Here is a 19,919-nt window from a genome sequence, read left to right as displayed (position 1 = left end):
GATAGGGAACCTCTCTCACATCGGAGGTCCCCAGGATAGAATCCCGGTGAATCCTAGAAGGAGAATACGAGAAGACCAAAAAAAAAAAAAAAAAAGAGAGAGAGAGAGAAATAGACACAGAAGATCACACAGCAAATGGGTACAGACAGCAAAAAACAGCAGGGTGGGTGTGTGTGTGTGTGAAGTATTTCAGTAATTAACTGCATCCAAAGTCTGTAGGATAAGATTTTGATTAGTAAGTTTTCTGAATTCATTTATTCTGGACATTGAGTCAGAGTCCATAAAACCAAGGTCCATAAAAGCCTATGCCTGTACTAAAGAAATAAAAAGTTACATTAACTTTGTTCTTAAACACTATGGTATTTATATGAGGTTCAGTAGAAGAAACTTTCTGGGCGCTGGAATATAATGAATTGGTTAAACAAAAAAGATAGGGATGCGTGTGTTTCCATTGCCTCTGCCTCCGTTAGCTAACTAGAAAACCTATGGCAGTGTGACTTAGATATGAGTAGTGCTCGCCAATTAGGCATTATGCAAGTTAGATGTCTTGTAGTTTGCTGCATTTCTCGGTAGGAAAGTCATTTAGTGTTTTTTAGTTTTGATTTCCTTGGCTGAAAAAACTATAGTACTTCAACATCCTTTTATTGGGCTGTAAGTACTGGAGCCTAAGTCAGATATACCCCACTCCTCTACCACCAAGTATACGTTTGTATTGAAAACTACTTATCACTTTTTTTTTTAACCTGCTCACAAAACTGTGGGTTCTTTTTTTTTTTTTAAGATTTATTTATTTCTCCCCCCTCCCTCCATTGTCTGCTCTCTGTGTCCATTCGCTGTGTGTTCTTCTGTGTCTGCTTGTATTCTCATTAGGCAGCTCTGGGAACCGATCCTGAGATCTTCCGCAGTGGGAGAGAGGTGATCATTCTCTTCGCCACCTCAGCTCCCCAGCTTGCTAAGTCTCTTATTGTCTCTCCTCTGTGTCTCTTTTTGTTGCATCATCTCGCTGCATCATCCTTCCGCATTGGCTGGCACTTCTGCACGGGGCAGTGCCCTGCGTGGGCTGGCATTCCACATGGGCCAGCTAGACACGTGGGCCAGCTTGCCTTCACCAGGAGGCCCTGGGCATCAAACCCTGGACCTTCTATATGGTAGAGGGGAGCCCAATTGTTTGAGCCACATCCGCTTCCCTATGGGTTCTTTTGAGATATTATGATTCAGAGAAGTTAAAATCATATGCACAGGGAAGCAGCTGTGACTCAATCAGATGAACTCCCATCTAGCATATGGAAGGCCCTCGGTTTGCGTCCGGGGGCCTCCTTGTGAAGGCAGGCCTGCCCACAGATGCCGAAGAGTGCCGTCTGGCCCACAGATACCGTGGAGAACTGACACAGTAAGGTAATGCAACAAAAAAGAAGGGAGACAAGCAAGAACACAGAAGAGTCCACAGCAAATAGACACAGAGAGCAGACAGCAAGCAAAATGCCACAAGGGGCAAGGGATAAAAAAATCATATGCACAGTGACATTTTACTAAGCATTCTCTGAGACCTTTTATAAATTATGACAAACCGATAGAATGAACCCACAAAAAACTAAAGTAGAACTAACTCTCAACATAGAAACATACCCATTTAAAATATTCTTTTCCTCTTTAGTCATTAAGACATTCAACTGTATTGTAAATTTAGATAACCATTTGTGCAATATAGAAAAAGTAGCCAGAATCACAAATAAACCAGTACCTTAACTGCCCCCCCGCAAAAGTTAGCCTGAGTGCTTTCAGAGATAAAACATTAGAAAAGAGTTCATCATGATTGCGTTGCATTCACATTGGCACACACTTTTTACAAATGGTTGGAATTTGTTAATATGCCAACTAAAGGAAGCATGGGCTTTTACCAGGAGAATTTGTATTATAAAGACATTGAATAGGAATACCCTGAAAACAATGTTGGGTGGGGACAAATGCTCTGTGTCCTACCTCACGTGCTAAGGAACAAGAATGATGTAGAGAAACAAATGAACACAAGCTCATTTTTGCTACAATAGAAAGGTGAAGAAAGAGGAGTAACTGAAGACAGACCACAGACACAGAACTAATGCTTACTACTAGTGGAGATCAGGTGTGAAGAAAGCATTGGCAAATTAATTACCCAGGCCTCTAAGACCATTATTCAAGCTTCCACTGTTTATCTAAGGCCTAGCATCATCACCTCCTCCCACCTTATGCTACCCACCAAACTGCTGAGAAATGATACATTGTGCTGAATTTAGTTTTATCCTCCTTATTTTGTTTTATTTTGTTTATGTTCCCATTCCCACCTCCACTTTAGGAATCTTCTAATAAAATGTGTTTCACAAGCAGAGAACTTCAGAGCTAGATGGAAGCCCAACACTATTCAACATTTTAGACTTAGATTTGCATTCACCGTTATCACTCTTACTCATTTGCTTATTGTTCAACATGATGTTGCTTTTTGAACAACACTGTTTACTGCCCTGATAAGCTCCCTAATTTATAGTCCAGGTAAGAATATGTTTCACACGAACTCAACACTCTAATACACTGTTCCTTGTAGTTCCCTCTCACAGAGGGTTTCTCCACATGGCCTGACACTGATCTATACGAAGCTGCACAGCAATGAAGCGTTGTTGTCATAGATGCTGTCTTATTCTTGGCTTCTAAAACAAATACCACACAATGGGTTGACTTAAACAGTGGGAATTTATTGGCTCACAGTTCTGAGGCTAGGAGGTGTCCAAAATCAAGGCGTCAGCAAGGCGATGCTGTCTCCCTAAAAATGTGGTGTTCTGGGATGGGTTGCCAGTGATCCTGGGATCCTTGGCCTTTCTGCCACACGGCAATGCACGTGGCAACATTCTTTCCTTTCTCTTGTGGGTTCTGTTGACTCCTTCCTTCCCTGCAGCCTTCTCTATAAGGCCCCCAGTAATAGGATTAAGACCCACTCTGATTCAGTTGGCCAACTTTAACTAAAAATATCACCTTTAAAAGATCCTATTTACAGGGAAGCGGACTTGGCCCAACTGATAGAGCAACCACCTACCACATGGGAGGTCCAGTGTTCAAACCCAGGGCCTCCTGACCCGTGTGGAGCCTGCCCACGTGCAGTGCTGATGCGCGCAAAGAGTGCCGTGACACGCAGGGGTGTTCCCTGCATAGAGGAGCCCCACGCACAAGGAGTGCGCCCCGTAAGGAGAACCGCCCCATGTGAAAACAGTGCAGCCTGCCCAGGAGTGGTACCGCAAACACAGAGAGCTGACACAGCAAGATGACGCAACAAAAAGATGTACAGATTCCTGGTGCCGCTGACACAGAAGAACACACAGTGAATGGACCCAGAAAGCAAACAGCTGGGGGAGAAGGGGAAGGAGAGAGAAATAAATAAAAAATGAATCTTAAATAAAAAGATCTTATTTACAATGGATTCATCTTCTGGAGGACATAAGACACCACTGGCAGAATACAGTGACATACTAGTGGAGAACCACAGAACAAGTCACACTCCTCATTTTGCATATAATAAAACTGAGTCATAGAGAGTAGAAGTGATCTCCTGAAGACAATGGCAGGACTAGGATAAGAATCCAGGTTTCTCAATTTCAAATTTAAGTCCTTTTCATTGCTTCCATGCTAAAGAGGGACACCCAAAGAAGCTGTGAGGGTGTGAAGCTGTAACCCCAGAAAAGCGTGTTCTTAAAGTTAATCCTTTCCTGTGGGTATGGACCCATTTTAAGTAGGACCCTTTGGTGAGTAGGATCTTAAGCATCTGACTTACCTCATTCAGGATGGGTCTTAATTCTCTTACTGGAGTTCTTTAAAAGAATAAAATTCAGACAAGAAGAGAGAGACCCACAGAAGCAAGAAGCTGAAAGCAACAAAACCTGGAAGAGAAGGGAGAGACCAGCAGACTCTGCCATGCACCTTGCTGTGTGACAGAGGAGTCCAGGATCCCCAGCGGCCAGTCTTTGGGAAGAAAGAATTGCCTGGATAGCACCTTGATTTGGACACTTTTCTCAGCCTCAGAACTGTAAGCCTGTAAGTTAATAAGTGCCCCTTGTAAAAGCCAACCTATTTCTGGTATCTTTGCTTTTAACAACCTAGCAAACTAGAACAGAAGTGTTTATAGTTTCAAGCACTGAATCATCATCTCATCATCCCGCCCAATGAGAAGGTAATGGCATCTTTTTTCTTTTTTCTCTAAAGATCTGAGTGACTTTCTCAGTCTTATTTGAAAACACAAGGAAACACACATTTTGTGCTTCACACAGGGAAATCACGTGAATGACCCACCATCAATAGATAACATGTGCTGGGCAGAGCTTTTCAGGAGGGATTTTTTAGTTTTCAGGAATCAGTCCATTCTCTCCTGGGCCTTTTATTTAGGATTCCAGTCTTAGACTTTCAAATGTTACTTTTCTATGTACAATTGACTGATTCAACCACCTGATCTTGGTTTCATTAGTTCTCTCTGGCATGAGTCTCCTGGTGGCTGGTATCCAAACCATGAAGGGTTCGCCTAAACCTTTGGCCACGCTGATGGTTGGGCACACTACCTGAAGAGCAGAGGGGCAAAGCTTTTGTCTGTGGTCCCACCAATTACATGATACCTTAGCAAAGCCTTCATTTTCCATGTTTTCTCTCCAAAAATTGCCCCTACAGTTTATGTTTTCATTGTTAGTGCAAGTAACTTGTTTTTTAATTACAAAGGTAAAATAGTTTCTATGCTATTACTCAATATCTACTTTTAAAGTGAGAAAATGTTTAGATGTTAATGTTTGTGAAGGAATGGCACTGAGCCATAGTCAGATATTTTTCTAAATCTGACCCTGCTAGAAATTTACCTTATGAGTTCTCTAGAAATCAGTTTTCTGACTTGTAAATTTTTAAGGTTTCTTCCAGTGTAACATTCTTCCTTATGTCTTCCAACTAGAATCCTTCTCTTTCCTTTCAAACTCCTACTAAGCCTCAAAGGTCAAGCTCATTTCTTGCCTACTTTTCAGGGTTTTTTTTCCCCCTTGATTCTTCCAAGAAAACTTAGTCTTTACCTTTTCTGTGCTCTCACATCACTCTCATGTCACTTCATTCACAGGTTTATTATAACAATTTCCTCTCTAAATTGCAATTAATTGTTTATATGTCAGTCTCTCACTCAACAGCTCTTCCAGGCTATCTTCTCCTTGAAACAAAGAACTATACTTTATTTATCTTTTTAAGAACCATCTTTGTAAGACCCTTTAAGCATTATTTCAAAGTATGAATAATTTGAGAATCATTAAATGAAAGAGCCCCTATTTCAAAACTACCCCTCTTACCCCAACACTGCAAAGTCTACAAGTGCCCAGCAATCCCATCATTAGAATCATTCCATGAAAGTTCTGTTTCTAGAAAGCTTTCCATACCATGCAAACATCTCACCTATGTGAAATGATATATTTATCTACCCATTAACAAATTAGACCTGAAGTTTTGGAACAAAAATGGGGAGTTTTGATGGGAATATGGAGAGGTCTGTACTGCCTGGAAAATTTAGAGTGTGGGACAAGGAATTACAGGGAAGGGTTTGTTGGGGGGTAGGGAGGAGACAGTTAAAGCTATGTTGCACCATCTGAAGTGGATACAAGGATATGAAAAGGGACGTGGGGAACTTGAATACATCCTCTGCCTAAATACAATTTTGTCCAATACCAGCCCTGTGATTGGACTGAAAAAACAAACAAACCCTGTGCTGCATATGGAGTTGCTCTGAGATTGGAATGAGTCATTCTCACAAGTCAGAGACGTGGGTGCTGACAGATATGTGTACGTGGATTTCATTTCTTTTCTGGATGGGTCAAGTCTTCTTGCGTAGATGTCAACAGCCTAGGCTCTCAATATTTGTGTGAACACATGTCATGTCACATGGCAGCCGTGTTTTCCCCAATCAGACCACCAAAAAATGTAAGGAAGGGGGACAATTTCCAGAGCTTTCTTTAACTGCCTCTAGCTAAGGGGAGACTTAAGACTGAAGTGGTAACTTGCACCAAAGGAGCAATAAAATGCAGAAAACTGGGAGCGACAGCTCCACTATTGAGTTAGGAAAGAAAACCTTGTTACCGCCTTGAAACAGACTGATTACTCCACACACAGTTGTTTCCTGGGCTGATATCCTGTTTGTGAATTGTGATAGTTTAAGGAGGGAGTTACTAATCCCCTCCCCAAGCTCTGAAATTTTGAGGTCTCTGGATGACAAATCTTTAAAGCTGTAGTTTACGTTCTAAATGAGAGAGTAAAAGAAAATCATTTAATTTTGAACACATTGGTTTGGTTTCCTTCAAGCAATCTCAAGTGGTGGTTATTATGCAGAAATTCCTTAAGATGCCAAACAACTACCAAATAAAAGAAATGGGAAAGGGGTCTCAAATTCTTTGAATTTCCATATGCACGACAAAGGCAAGGTTGTGTATTTGGAAAACAGTGAATTTTTCTGTGTATGTCTGTCTTCACAGCAGATGGGAGGATAGGCTAGTCTCTCTTTATTTACCCTTTTGATTACTTCTCTGCACCAAACTACAGCCCCTTCCCTATATATGTAATTACCCATGTTCTTTTCATGAGAGATTAGGCCGTGTTCAAGTGGGCTAGGAACTGTCCCAACCCCCTCTGCCCATTCATTGATATTAACCCTGAAAGCCATAGATAAATGCCTTGGGAGAAAGTCAGGACTCCAGAGCAAAATCTAAAACCACACATTCTCCTCTCCTAGGCCTCCTACAGCTGTGTCATATTTTGTAGCTATTTTAAGTTGCCTTAATGTATCACATCTAAAACAAGCCATTGTTATAGATTTAGGACAGATGGTTATGTAAAGACGAACTATTTTTTAATATACAAAATACTATTGTAGGTTTTTATACAACTACTGTTCTTTTTTTTACTTCTTGCATTTTTATTATCTACAATGTTTTTAACTGAAATTAGGACATTTCAATCACTGCAAGTATCGTACCAGTACAGGTTCGAAAACATTACCAATACAATCTATTGATAAGACAAAGCTTAATTTACTGCTTACCACAGATAAGGGAAGGCAAAGTGCAAGTTAATTGAAAACTGAAGTTTGATTTAAGGAAGGTCTTTCAAAGTTTGGGGTAGGGTCTTGATTAGGATTGGATAAGGCTCAAAATACAACAGTCCAGGGTTGATGGAAACAGTTGGTGAGGATTTTGAGACAGGGGAGTTGAAGAATCTTAGGGCATAAGCTTGTTTTTTTCCCCCTGTAAAGTTGATGGATCTTTCGGGAAGTTCTGAAAACGAAATTCAAACCATTTGCCTGGGCAGGAGACGCCTGGAAAAATAAAGCCCTGCTATTCTAGTGAAGACGTGAAGAGCACAGAGGCACTGTAACGTAGGCTGTAAGATGTGGTTTTGGTTCCCAGGGCCCAGGCGGTGTATGGGGTAGAGTCTTGGTTCTCAGGTCTACTCAATTTATTCTTACAACAAAGGGATGAACTCAAGCGTTTTTTAATTTGCAGTTTCTTACATTTGTAGCAATTTAAAACAAACAGCCTTTTGCACATCAGCATTGCTTTATAATCGTTTATTAGCTTATTAATATGTTTCTTGTGTTTGGAGAGCAAATGAAAACAGGAAAATTTCCCGAAAAAAAAATGCCCACCAACAGTCACCACTGGAACCCTGCGACAAATCGTGTAAACCCAGAGGAGGCAGGAGAGGGCGTCTGAATTCACTAGCTGGGTATTTAAAACAGCAACGCCTCATTTTGGGCAATACCTCGTCCTTTGCCTTTCTTAAGAGGCGACTGAGGAAGAAATCGTGGGTGCTGGATCCTTGCCAGATGAAAATCCTCCGAAGCAGGCAGGAAATCACCATCTTTTACAAGTTCCAGCTCTGCCTTCAAACCACTTGTCTCTTTCCTGTTAAACTGGAAGCAGAGAAATTGCACCAGATCATTGCAAGCTCCAGTTCGGATTCCCTGTTAACCCATTTCCCACATAAGATATAAATGCCTCTGACTTCCATTTTCTCTCCTGGACATGTATTGTTAGTCACAGTTTCGGGAAGGGCAGGAAGGTGTTTGGGGGGCAATGAGGCATCCTCAGCTGGGAAGAAGCACTGTCCAGGGTTGAAGCACTGGGGATGCTTAACATTTGAAAGAAGTGTGAACACTGTATTTACATTTAAATTAAAATGAAAACTTCCCATAGGTTATGTTTCTGAAAGGTGTGCCTGGCACATCTGCCGAGGTCTATTGTTTATTCATGCTGTAAATCCTTTGAAATGTGTTAAAATGCTTCCCACTCATTATAAAGCTCCTGCCACTCCTGGATTAAGACTTTGATGTCACCAATCCTGCTTCAAAGGCTTCTTTCTGGGCTATTAATCACAGTTTAGCCTCTGAAGATATCGCCAGAGAAAACATTTGGATATCTTTGTGCTAGACTTGCTAAAACTTTGAAATCTTGTGTGTCTTGCATACGCACAAATTACAGCATTTCCCTTCATTGACAACTTTTTATTTTGCTACAGAATCAAATGACACTAGGTAAAAATGCAAACAAATCTCTTCACCCACTAGATGGGGGGTGGGAGGAAGGGTGTCTGAGGGGCTGTGGAGGGTGACTAGTGGGGAGGGGAGAAGAGATTCTGAGAATAGGCCACTGAGATGCTTCAAAGGTAAAAAGTGGTAGGAATCAAGAGAGGCAAGAGAGTCGAAGTTCAAAGGGGCGTTGCCTTATCAGTCTTCCTCGCCTTTCATTCTTTTTTTGACTAACCAGGGCTCCCAGTAGTGAATAGGTGAGATTCCCTAGTCTTCTCATGCCTTCTTCTCTCTGCTCCGAGACCTGTGAGCTGTTCACAGCAAATGCTCAGGAATCCTAACAATAACGTGCTAGTTCACCGGTAGTGAACGATTGCCTGGTCCCGGGCTGTGCCGACAGTGTCCTCTGTGAGTTATCTCGTTGAATCCTCACCAACGCTCTGTGAGGCCGGTAGAGCAGTCTTCCCACTATAGATGAGGAAACCAAGGCTCTGAGATGTTAATTAACTTGTTCAAGGTCACGCCCCCAGCAAGCGACAAAGCCGGGGCTGCCCCTTGGACTCCGCAGCTCCTCGCACGCGGCTCCTGCCCTGCGGGTTCCTCCCTGCGGAGGGGGCATCTCCTGTAGAGGGGTCCTGGGTGCCTGATCTGCCTTTGCTCGTCCACATCTTAGATCCCTGCAATGGTGTCCTTTGTGTCCAACTTCTCTCTCCGAAAATCCCCTTCAGCATTTTGGTTTTTGCATATTCATCTCTTTAGATGATCAGCTGTGCTCTAATAGGAGACTTTTTTGTTTTTTTCGTGTTTATGAAACGAATACAAATTCAAGTCATATGCATTTATAATTTATTTATAATATATAAGTAATTATAACAGATAATTGTTATAATGTATACATAATTACAAATTATTTATAATTTATAACACTGAAATTTTCTAAAGTTTTCAAATTCAGAGCAGACATTTGGAAAATTCAGAAAAATACAAAAACACAGGAAGAAAACCCACTCACTATCCCACTCCTTAATTTTTCCTTCAATTTACATTCTTTGTCTTTTTTCTGAGGTAACTTGGCCCAGACAAGAACCAGAGTAACAGCGTCCTCCAGGTCTCTGCCTCCTCATTTCAGTGCTGGGAGAGCCAAGGTGAGTAGCAGGCTTACATGCAAAATGACGTGACCGGGGTGTGCTTCTGACCTTGAGATAACCCTAGGGTGTACAACATTAGCTTCCTACCTTGGGTCCGCTGCCAGGGCAGTCTGGTAAAGAGACTGAAAAATGTGTTGTATGCTTGTCCTTGGAAGGGGGATGCTAGAAGGGTTAATAAATATTCAACTGTAAAATATGTTTACCTGTTTTAGCCTTCCTGTTGATGTCTAGCAAGGATCTCAAGGACTGGCTGGTTAATATTATAAATACTAACACCAAAACGTGATCTTGAGGGTGATGGAGTAATGAAACAATCAGATCACACCTCTCAATTGTCTTTTTTTTTTTTTAACATTGAGTATTAAACAATTCCTTTAATAAAGAATAAGCAATTCAGCTACACAACACTGTTCAGTATTATCCCAAAATTGATACACACATACATATCTGTATTTATTTTCCACTGAGAATAGAAGACTTACCTGTACAGAGTAGTGTTACCAAGCAAAACAGGAGGTTCCCTGCCCTACGCACTCAAATGATGCATTCCTGAGACCATGGGGTTTCAGAGAGAGAGAGAGTTTATTGCTCAGCACAAAGTAGATCAGATGACCTGTCACTTGAAAATCTGTCTCCCCGAGCTCCAGCAATTCTGATAGTTATATAGGATCCAAAGACAGGCAGGTTTATGCTAAGGAGTATAGTGGCTTGTGATGACCAAATTAGAGATGATCTAATTATTGAGCATAGGCAGATTGAGTAGGTTGAAGCTACCACATGTCAGGTAGGCTGATTTTGGTTAGATCTAGTGTTGTCTAGTAAGATAGGTTAGGAATTGGGGTAGGTTAGTTCTGAGCCATCTCAAGGTTCTTCACTAATAAATATTAGGAGGCTGTCTAGTCTTTAAAGTCTTCACATTTTAAAAACAGAATGGGGAGGGCACAAGCTGGGGCCAATTGCAAGGATTTTATGATCACAAGATAAAGGTTATATAGTTTTACAATCATTATCAAAGATCAAGATATCTGGGTTCCAGTTTAGTGAGTATCAGTAATTTCAGGCATTTACTTTTGGCTATTCTGCAATATATTAGAAAGTAAAAAGGATTTGGTAATCATAATCATTTTTTAATTCTTAACTCTCAGTAACCCCGCCCAGTGAATGAATGGATCACTTGATAAAAGTTCTTTTTTTTTTTAAAGATTTATTTCTTTCCCCTCCCTCCTCACCCACCCATTGTCTGCTCTCTGTGTCCATTTGCTATGTGTTCTTCTGTGTCTGCTTGTATTCTCATTGGCGGCACTGGGGATCGGTGTCTCTTTTTGTTGCGTCATGTTGCTATATCAGCTCTCTGTGTGTGTGGCACCACTCCTGGGCAGGCTGCGGTTTTGCGCGGGGTGGCTCTCCTTGGCAGGGGCCACTCCTTGCACAGGGGGGCACCCTTATGCGAGGGCATCCCTGCATGGGCCAGCACTCCTTGGGCGCAGCAGCACTGCACGTGGGCCAGCTCACCACACAAGCCAGGAGGTCCTGGGTATCAAACCCTTGGACCTCCTATATGGTAGGTGGACACTCTATCTCTTGAGCCACGTCTGCTTCCCTTGATAAAAGTTCTTGACAAAGGGCCTTGTCAAGGATATAACAAGTATAAGCACTTCTGAGGATTCAGAATGCAAATAGTGAGCACTCACTCACAGAGATCAAAAGAAAATTCTTTAGTTTTCCTTTTATTGCCAAAATCTAGATGGTTTGTAGGACATTTTAAGAGTCTATGTCTTTATCTTATGGTAAATTTAGTTGACACAGTACCATGCTTTTGGACTCTGGTGCTATAAGTTATATCAAACCACATACAGAGGAAGTATATAATGTTTAAGAAGGTTTTGGAACTAGACGGAACTGGGTTCAAATATAGACATTGTCATTTACTAGCTGTAAGACTCTGGGGAATTTACCTAAAATGTCTGAGCCTTAGCATCATCATAGGTTGTATTGGAATATCCTCATAGGTTAGTTTTGAGGATTCAAGGACGTAATATGGGCAAAGCATTTATGGTCTTTAACATGGGAAATACTCAATAAATGTTTTATTACTAAACTTTTGATATCCATTTTAAACTCCATATATGGAGTCCATATGTACATGGAAGAAGCTTGCTCATTTCCTGTGGGCTTGGGGTCTGTAACACAATTTGTAAAGCTCACTGCATGGCTACTTTGAAGATTAACCAGCATCGCTCACAAGGAAACCAGCAGGACATTTGTCTTGTGGGCAGAAAGCAAGCTCGTTCAGCCCCAATTGACTTAAATTGTTCTATAAATTGGTTTTGTAGGAGGAAGATATTTTGAGTTGGACAATATTTTTTGTTTGTTTGTTTGTTTAAATCCAGAATACCAGAATACTGATCATTTTGAATTTGGTTTCATTGGAAATATTTTTCTGCCAAAAAATAAAAAGATCTATTTCCAACAAGCCAGCTCTCTTCCACTGCTATTGCACAGAACACTGCCTCCCAGATATTTATCACAAAACTAAAACTAATCAAGCATGGCTGTGACGATGGGAACTAATGCTAAGTGTGTGTGAGGCAGTAGTTTTGCAAACCAGTTTACTAATGAGGAAAATGGAGGCTTTGAGAGTTAAATAACAAGTCCAGGGGACACACAGCTAGTAAATGGAGGAGCCAGAATCCACACCACGTGTGTCAGATTCCAAGACTGCTCAATAGCACGTGGCCTCTCTGAGCCAACAGAAGATTTTCTAAGCTCTTCCCACCCCCCTACCTGAGGTAGAAACTTAAAATACTTTGGAAAGGACTATTTTTTCCCTGTGACATGCCCACCTTTCGGTGCCAAATGAGCTCCTAGTAGTATTCATGTTCTGGGTTGTCTCTAGGAGACATTTTTGTTTACTTCCTTAATTAAATGATAATACTATAAACTAAATTAGGAAGACAAACTATTAGGTCAGACAGCAGTCCTTTTGGTTTTGATTTTTTGGGCTGCCTTTGGAGTTCCACAGTAAACCTGGTGCAGACAAAGTTTGCCTAGTTTTGTTACTGGATTTTATTTAGGTTCTTGGCTATGCTGCAGAAATGAATTTCAAGAGCACGCCGGGTGAGTCAGGGCAGTAATTTATTCAGGTAGGGCGGGAAGAGAAATGGGAGAAAATAACAGATCAGGGGTCCCAGGTAGAGAGGAAAGAGGTGAAAAGTGATAAAGAGGGCTGATTTACAGACTACTGTTCCCCATTATAGGTTATAAATGCCCAGGTTTTACTTGCGTGGCCACACGGCAGAGGAAAAATGGTGAGAGCAGCGTGCAGAGGGCAGAAACGGGTCCAGAGGCTAGAGAGCGGAGCACGCACAGGCCTCACGTCTGCTTTATAAACTATTAATTATCCCAGCCCTTTGCTAATGGCAGGGGAGGGGTTCCAGCTGTTTGCTGTTTTGACGATTACCCCACCCATCAATCCCCCAGTGAGGACCCAATGATAAAATCCTTGGGGAATATCCAGGGCTTTTCCTTGCTTGCAGAAGAAGTCTTTGTTCTGGATGGCAGAATCTTGGGGGTGGGGGTCTACCAGAAGCCATCTTGGGGGTCACTGATGTCCACGTGGACTCTGCCAGTTTCCAGTTCTGTCTATTGATTCCCTATCTTACCAGCCTGCTTCAGTTTGATGGAAGGAGAAAGGCAAAAGCACACAACTTCTTTCATGTCTTTTGTCCAAAATTCCCTCTTTTAAGTCCACACTGTATACAGGAGAATTGTGGGTATAGTATGCAGATATCTAAGAGACCCTTGACCATCCCTACAAGTTTCCAATTCCTAAATTAGAAAATGCTGAGATTGCTTATCATTTATTTTGTGAAATAAGTACTAAAAATACAGTTGATAGACTGCAGACAAGCATTAGCAATTCCAGGTTGTATATAACAAAGAACAAGTTTTTACTTACTTCCTGCAAGTCACTCTGTAAGTAACTACATGGACAGCGCATTGACTCATGTTGAAATAAAGATGCTGGGTGGTTAAACACCAGCACCCATTAGCTGGGGGCTCCCTCCCACCCATACCAGCCTCATAATTTTTGGAGTGCAAACTGGCACTTTACATTCTGTATTTTTCAAATTTGCTACATGGAACATGTACCGCTCTTGAAAACAATACATGTTATTTCTTTGAAATTGTGCAGAATTAGTATTTGTCAAGGATTTTCTCTGGTCACTAAATTGTTAAATTCTCAAATGCCAAGGGTCTGAAGTATGTTTGGAGGGAAGATAATAGGTAAATCTACCAATACCTACCAATAGAGAAATATAGATATGCTTTTCAGATGCCCTTTCTCCATGAGCCCCCTGTGAGGGCTGGCACCCCTAGCTAATTAGGGAAGGGAAATGAATGAGGAAAAGCCACGTTCAATATGAGAGATACTTTTTTTTTGAGTTATGGGGGCCAGAGATTGAACCCAGGACCTCGTATATGGGAAGCCAGCTCTCTTGTACTGAGCCACATCAGCTCTTCTGAGTAGGTTTTTTGTTTGCTTGTTGTTTGTTTTTGTTTTTAGGAGGCATGGGGGACTGAACCCAGGACCTCCCATCCGGGAAGCAGGCGCTCAACCGCTTGAACCACATTCGCTCCAGAGAGATGCTTCTTTGGAGTAGGATTTTTAAATAGGAGGAAGTGGTGGAGAAATTCCCAAGTTGTGTGTGTGTGTGTGTGTGTGTGTATGTGTACATACAATGGTCAGGTGGAGAGAAAGAAAATAAGGAGAAAAAGATGAAGAAAACTCTTAGAATTTACAATTCAGCCAAAAGAAGGCCCTAGCTATGATCTTTTTTGTTGTTGTCCTGATGTGTTTGCTCTGCCCCAAATCTCCCCAGCTCTGAGACCTGGCCCCCAAATGGGGGTGAAGTGGGAAGGAGAGCTTTAGTCGTCTGTTAGATGACTGTGGAGAGCATACTATACCATTTCCATATATGGGATGGGTTTGTTGTATTTATTTTTTCTCCTTCCTAAGTTAGAGCAGCCTTTCTTCTAAACAACAAGCTTTCGCTTCTATTCTCATTTAAAAATCTTTAAAATGATGAACCTGCAAGCTGCTTCAACTGTGTATACATGGACTGATGGCTTTGGGAAGATTTCCAACCCGCCGCCGGGAAAAAGAAAGCTCACTGTCCCCAATACCTCCTCACTCACATCATGTTCTTGCTCACTATTTAGGTTTTGTCTCTTGTTTTGGAAGACCTTGCTCCCCATGTTTTCCCCTTCTTTATCCAACCCTAATAAAGCATTTCCTTCCCATCTTTCACACACCCTCCAGGTAAGTCTCATTATTCCCCTCTCCCTTAAGCACCTATTTTTCACTTTTTTTGAGCACTGCCGCAGACATCCTCACCCCATCGGGGGCGGGTGGCTGCCTGGACAGCAGTCCCCCAAGTGGAACACACGTGCTGACGGCAGCATCTTCCAGTTCAAATGCTCCTGCTTCACACCCTCGCCACCTGTGCAGAGCAGATGGGAAGCTGCCACGGCGGAGGCCATGGCTGAAATGCCACTTGTGCATTCTGCAAATCAAATCACTTCCTGTGTGCAGAGGCAGGGTTTTTATCATTGAACTACAATAATGAGACACAGCCTGCTCTTGATACCTGCGATCGTTTTCATTTATCAATTCCCTCTGGTCGGCCCAGGTTGATAAATGAGTGGGAACAGGTGTGTCTCGTTGGGTTCCCAAGCAATTTGATGTGCAATTTCCCATCTGCATTGAGGACCTGGGAACTGTGGGAGGTGGGAGGTGATTCAGCAGCAGGGCGTGACTCTGGGGAGGGTGGTAGCACCTTTCCTGCAGTGCAACCTGGGCTTTGGGCCATGTCTTTATAATCACCTCACCTCTTGGACCTCTTCCTGTTTTGTCTTCTGTTTGTTTTTTAAGAAATAGTTTGGTCACATGTCTCCTTATTGGAGAACTTAACAGGGGCGATTAGAACATGGAGACGTCTGGAATAACACAGTGAGGGTTTATACTGAGACCATATGGTACTTCATAGCGTGAGCTCTTGTCACTTCAGTAGAACAGTGCAAATTCTTTTCCTCTTTTATGGATCTTTAAAAATTCTCCCCACAGTAGAAACTAATTTACGCTAAACTCCATGGCCCCTCAGGTATTAGACCAAACAGTCTATCAGAATTTGGAAAAGATGAGAATGAATTGGGTTCCTGTGTATCCTCAAACCGTTTGGCTCTGCCTGTGCTTCTAGGTGGACACTCTGGAGGTGATACGACATCCAGAAGAAACCACCAGCATGAAGAGGCAAACCATGGCTTCTTATTTCCGGGTATGGCTTCTTGATCTATATTCTGCCTACTTCCAAAAAGGACTTGCCAAGCCTTCTCACGAGGGGCCCAGATATGACAGAGTCATTGAAACAAAGAATAAGAGCCATGAAAAGAAGGCAGCAGGGAGAAAAAAATTGTAGTAGGACACCTACCTCTGAATTCAGCCCTCTCTGATCTCAGAAAGATGAGATGAAACTCTGTCTATAGAGGGATCTCTGCCACCAGGAATCAGCCCTATCCGTTGATTGTGCTGATTCTATTAGCATTTGAGCTGTTTCTTGGCTTTAACACTACTGGAGTCAGCCACTTTTCCAGCAAACTGAATGGTAAAGTAGTTAATAAAATTCTAGAAAGTGGCTTATCAAGTCCAGATATTAAGAGAATCTGTGTCGCCATTGACTTTATTTTCCTAAGTTGAATTAACCCACGACAAGATTTTTCCCTGGGCCTAATTATTTCCCATCTCTGCTGCCCTGATTCCTGGTTTATCACCTAGTAAAAGGGTTCCTTTGAACGACAACCTTGTCTGTAGAAGGTCTCTGTTAAATACACATTATATGGGAAAGATAAGACAGACTCTTCTACCAGTTTGCACAAATTTGTCTTCCTTAAAATCATAGAGCCTTAGATTTGGATGTCCCTTAGAGATCATCCACCACTGGGAGCTAAGGTCCAGGCAGCTTCGTGGTGGACATGCTGTTAGGCCAAAGATGGAACAGATTTCAGAGAGCAGCAGAATAGCGTGTAAGGTTAGGTTGGCACAGAAGGGTGTCCGCAGGGGTGGGAGGTAGTGAGGGTGGGTGGAGGAGCCACACAGGCTGAAGGGCAGGACCTGGGAGTCAGCACCACAGGTAGAAGACTCCAGAGAAAGCAAGCTAATGCCAGAAGGATCCATAGCCAAGGAGCCTGACCTGGCCGGCCAGACGAGAATTGGGCTCGGGATATTGACTGCAGGAATCCCAGGGGTCTTTGAGTCCAGTGTACCATCCCATGCCATGATCCCTGCTGCAGCATCCCTGGCAGGTAAGCATTCAGCCTCTGCTTCTTCACTCTGATGTGTGGACACTTCTAATTGCTAAGTATTTCTTATTTTGAGACTCGCCCTGGTCCTATGCCCTAGGTTAGAGGCTGTATCCTTATCCTCCCAGTAACCCATTTCCCATAGGATTAGAGACTTTGACTGAAGTCATCCTTCATAGCTCTGGGTGTGCCCATCAGCAAAGGAGCCTCTGGCTAATAGATTTTCAGAAATATACCAATGACAAGCAGTTTGGCATCCTCAAAATAAGGCTGAGAGCGATGTCTTAGGTCCCCAAATGCTAAATCTGAAAAATAAGGTACCTTGACAAGAAAGGTAATGCCATTTTCATCCAGTAGGGCATAGGATTATGAAATAATGGAACTGATTTCCTGAGTGGCTTGTAATTGCCCCAAAGGAATGTCCAAAAGAAGAGCTCCCATAATGGGTGCCCCTGAAACACAACTGAGGCCTCCCCCCCACAGCACCCATCTGTTTTCCCATGTCCTTATCTCATCCTTGTATAATAGTCCTGTACCAGTCATTTGGTATATGTCAGTTAATCTTTATCACAATCTCCTTTTTTCTCCAAACCCCTTGTTTTCTTCTCTTTCTCTTTATTACCATTCGTTATCAGTAGGAATTGCTTAGACTTTCTGGTGGTTCTTTGGCTGAAGAAGCAACTAGCCCCTGCCTAAAGCTGGGCATTTTATTTTATTTATTTATTTATTTTTTAAAGATTTATTTATTTATTTAATTTCCCCCCCTCCCCTGGTTGTCTGTTCTTGGTGTCTATTTTCTGCGTCTTGTTTCTTTGTCCGCTTCTGTTGTCGTCAGCGGCATGGGAAGTGTGGGTGGCGCCATTCCTGGGCAGGCTGCTCTTTCTTTTTTCACACTGGGCGGCTCTCCTCACGGGCGCACTCCTTGCGCGTGGGGGCCACGCGGGGGACACCCTTGCGTGGCACGGCACTCCTTGCGCGCATCAGCGCTGCGCCTGGCCAGCTCCACACGGGTCAAGGAGGCCCGGGGTTTGAACCGCGGACCTCCCATATGGTAGACGGACGCCCTAACCACTGGGCCAAAGTCCATTTCCCAAAGCTGGGCATTTTAGATTACGAATGGAGTTTGTGGAGTATTGCCTTGGAATAACAGAGAACGACATTATAATTCTGGAGATGAAGTCAGGGGCAGCCTAGCACATGTTCTTAGCTAAGTTTCTGCCACATGGGGATCGTGCTTGGTTCTAGGTTATATTTAAAGAATGCTTTTGACTCTTCAGGTAGCTGTCAGTACTCATCAGAACTCATTATCAACTCCTAGTGCTGGTTTTCTGTTATATCTCCAAGAGGCCTGTGAGACATTTACAAGCCTGGAGCTGCTCCGGAGGCCCCTGCAGGCCTGTGTTGCCATTGTTCATTACATTTGTGGTAACCTCAGTTCCTGTGCATTTCCACAGTATTCCCTGATGGAATTGCTCTCCAAAATGGTGATCGGACAGCCGCACTTTGTTCGCTGCATTAAACCCAATGACAACCGAGAGGCCCTGAAGTTCTCCCGAGAGAGGGTGCTGGCCCAGCTTCGCTCCACAGGGATCCTGGAGACAGTCAGCATCCGCCAGCAGGGGTATTCCCATCGCATCCTCTTTGAGGAGTTTGTGAAAAGGTCAGGCAAGCATCTGTGGAAACACAGTTTGTTAAATGTAGCTCTCCCCTGGCATCAGGATTGCTCCTCCTGCCCTCTTCCCTCCGAACATCTAATTGGCCATTACCCGCTACCATTCCTTGCTTAAATGTTGATTTTACTGTGTTCTTCTGGTTCCAACTACACTTCAGGGATCTTGAGGACAGATTAAGCTCCTTTTTGATAATGTGGGGTTTTTTTTGAAATGTCTATAGATATTTATATGTTATATATCTTCAGGTCTCAGATTCTCCAAATATTCAATGGTTTAGTGAAGGCATTCTTCCATGAGTGGGTTAGGATGCTGGCAATGTGAATGCACCAAAAACCCACTCCTTATCCAGGGCCTGCATGATGTAATATGATAGATAAAATTTATTGACACTTAAAATGTGTCAGGGAAACGGACTTGGCCCAGTGGTTAGGGCGTCCGTCTGCCACATGGGAGGTCCGCGGTTCAAACCCCGGGCCTCCTTGACCCGTGTGGAGCTGGCCCATGCACAGTGCTGATGCGCGCAGGGAGTGCCCTGCCACACAGGGGTGTCCCCCGCGTAGGGGAGCCCCATGCCCAAGGAGTGCACCCCATAAGGAGAGCCGCCCAGCGCGAAAGAAAGTGCAGCCTGCCCAGGAATGGCGCTGCCCACACTTCCCGTGTGGCTGACGACAACAGAAGCGGACAAAGAAACAAGACGAAGCAGCAAATAGACACAGAGAACAGATAACTGGGGGGGGGGGGGGGGGGGGGGTGGAATTAAATAAATAAATCTTTAAAAAAAATAAAATGTGTTAGACACTGTTTTAAAATATATCTAATTTGAATAACAGAACAATCCTATAAGATGGGCTCTATTATTATTATTTTTTAAAGATTTATTTATTTATTTAATTGCCCCCCCTCCCCTGGTTGTCTGTTCTTGGTGTCTATTTGCTGCATCTTGTTTCTTTGTCCGCTTCTGTTGTCGTCAGCGGCACGGGAAGTGTGGGCGGCGCCATTCCTGGGCAGGCTGCTCCCTCCTTCGCGCTGGGCGGCTCTCCTTATGGGGCGCACTCCTTGCGCGTGGGGCTCCCCTACACGGGGGACACCCTTGCGTGGCATGGCACTCCTTGCGCGCATCAGCACTGCGCATGGCCAGCTCCACACGGGTCAAGGAGACCCGGGGTTTGAACCGCCGACCTC

The 19,919-nt window shown here is 43.2% G+C and overlaps 1 protein-coding gene across 2 annotated transcripts in view; it reads left to right on the top strand.

The window, feature by feature from the left end:
- Positions 1-19,919, top strand: part of MYO3B (myosin IIIB) — a 529,864-nt gene that overhangs the window by 307,855 nt on the left and 202,090 nt on the right. For both annotated transcript variants that reach the window (XM_023589485.2, XM_071216296.1), the window contains 3 exons: positions 9,623-9,702; positions 15,966-16,043; positions 18,519-18,724. In XM_023589485.2, coding sequence (XP_023445253.2) covers positions 9,623-9,702; positions 15,966-16,043; positions 18,519-18,724 — 364 coding nt within the window. The remainder of the gene's footprint in view (positions 1-9,622; positions 9,703-15,965; positions 16,044-18,518; positions 18,725-19,919) is intronic.

Source organism: Dasypus novemcinctus, chromosome 7, assembly GCF_030445035.2.
Source record: "Dasypus novemcinctus isolate mDasNov1 chromosome 7, mDasNov1.1.hap2, whole genome shotgun sequence".
NCBI lineage: Eukaryota > Metazoa > Chordata > Mammalia > Cingulata > Dasypodidae > Dasypus > Dasypus novemcinctus.
The sequence above is the reverse complement of the archived record's forward strand: the minus strand, read 5'-3'. Positions and strand labels throughout refer to the sequence as shown.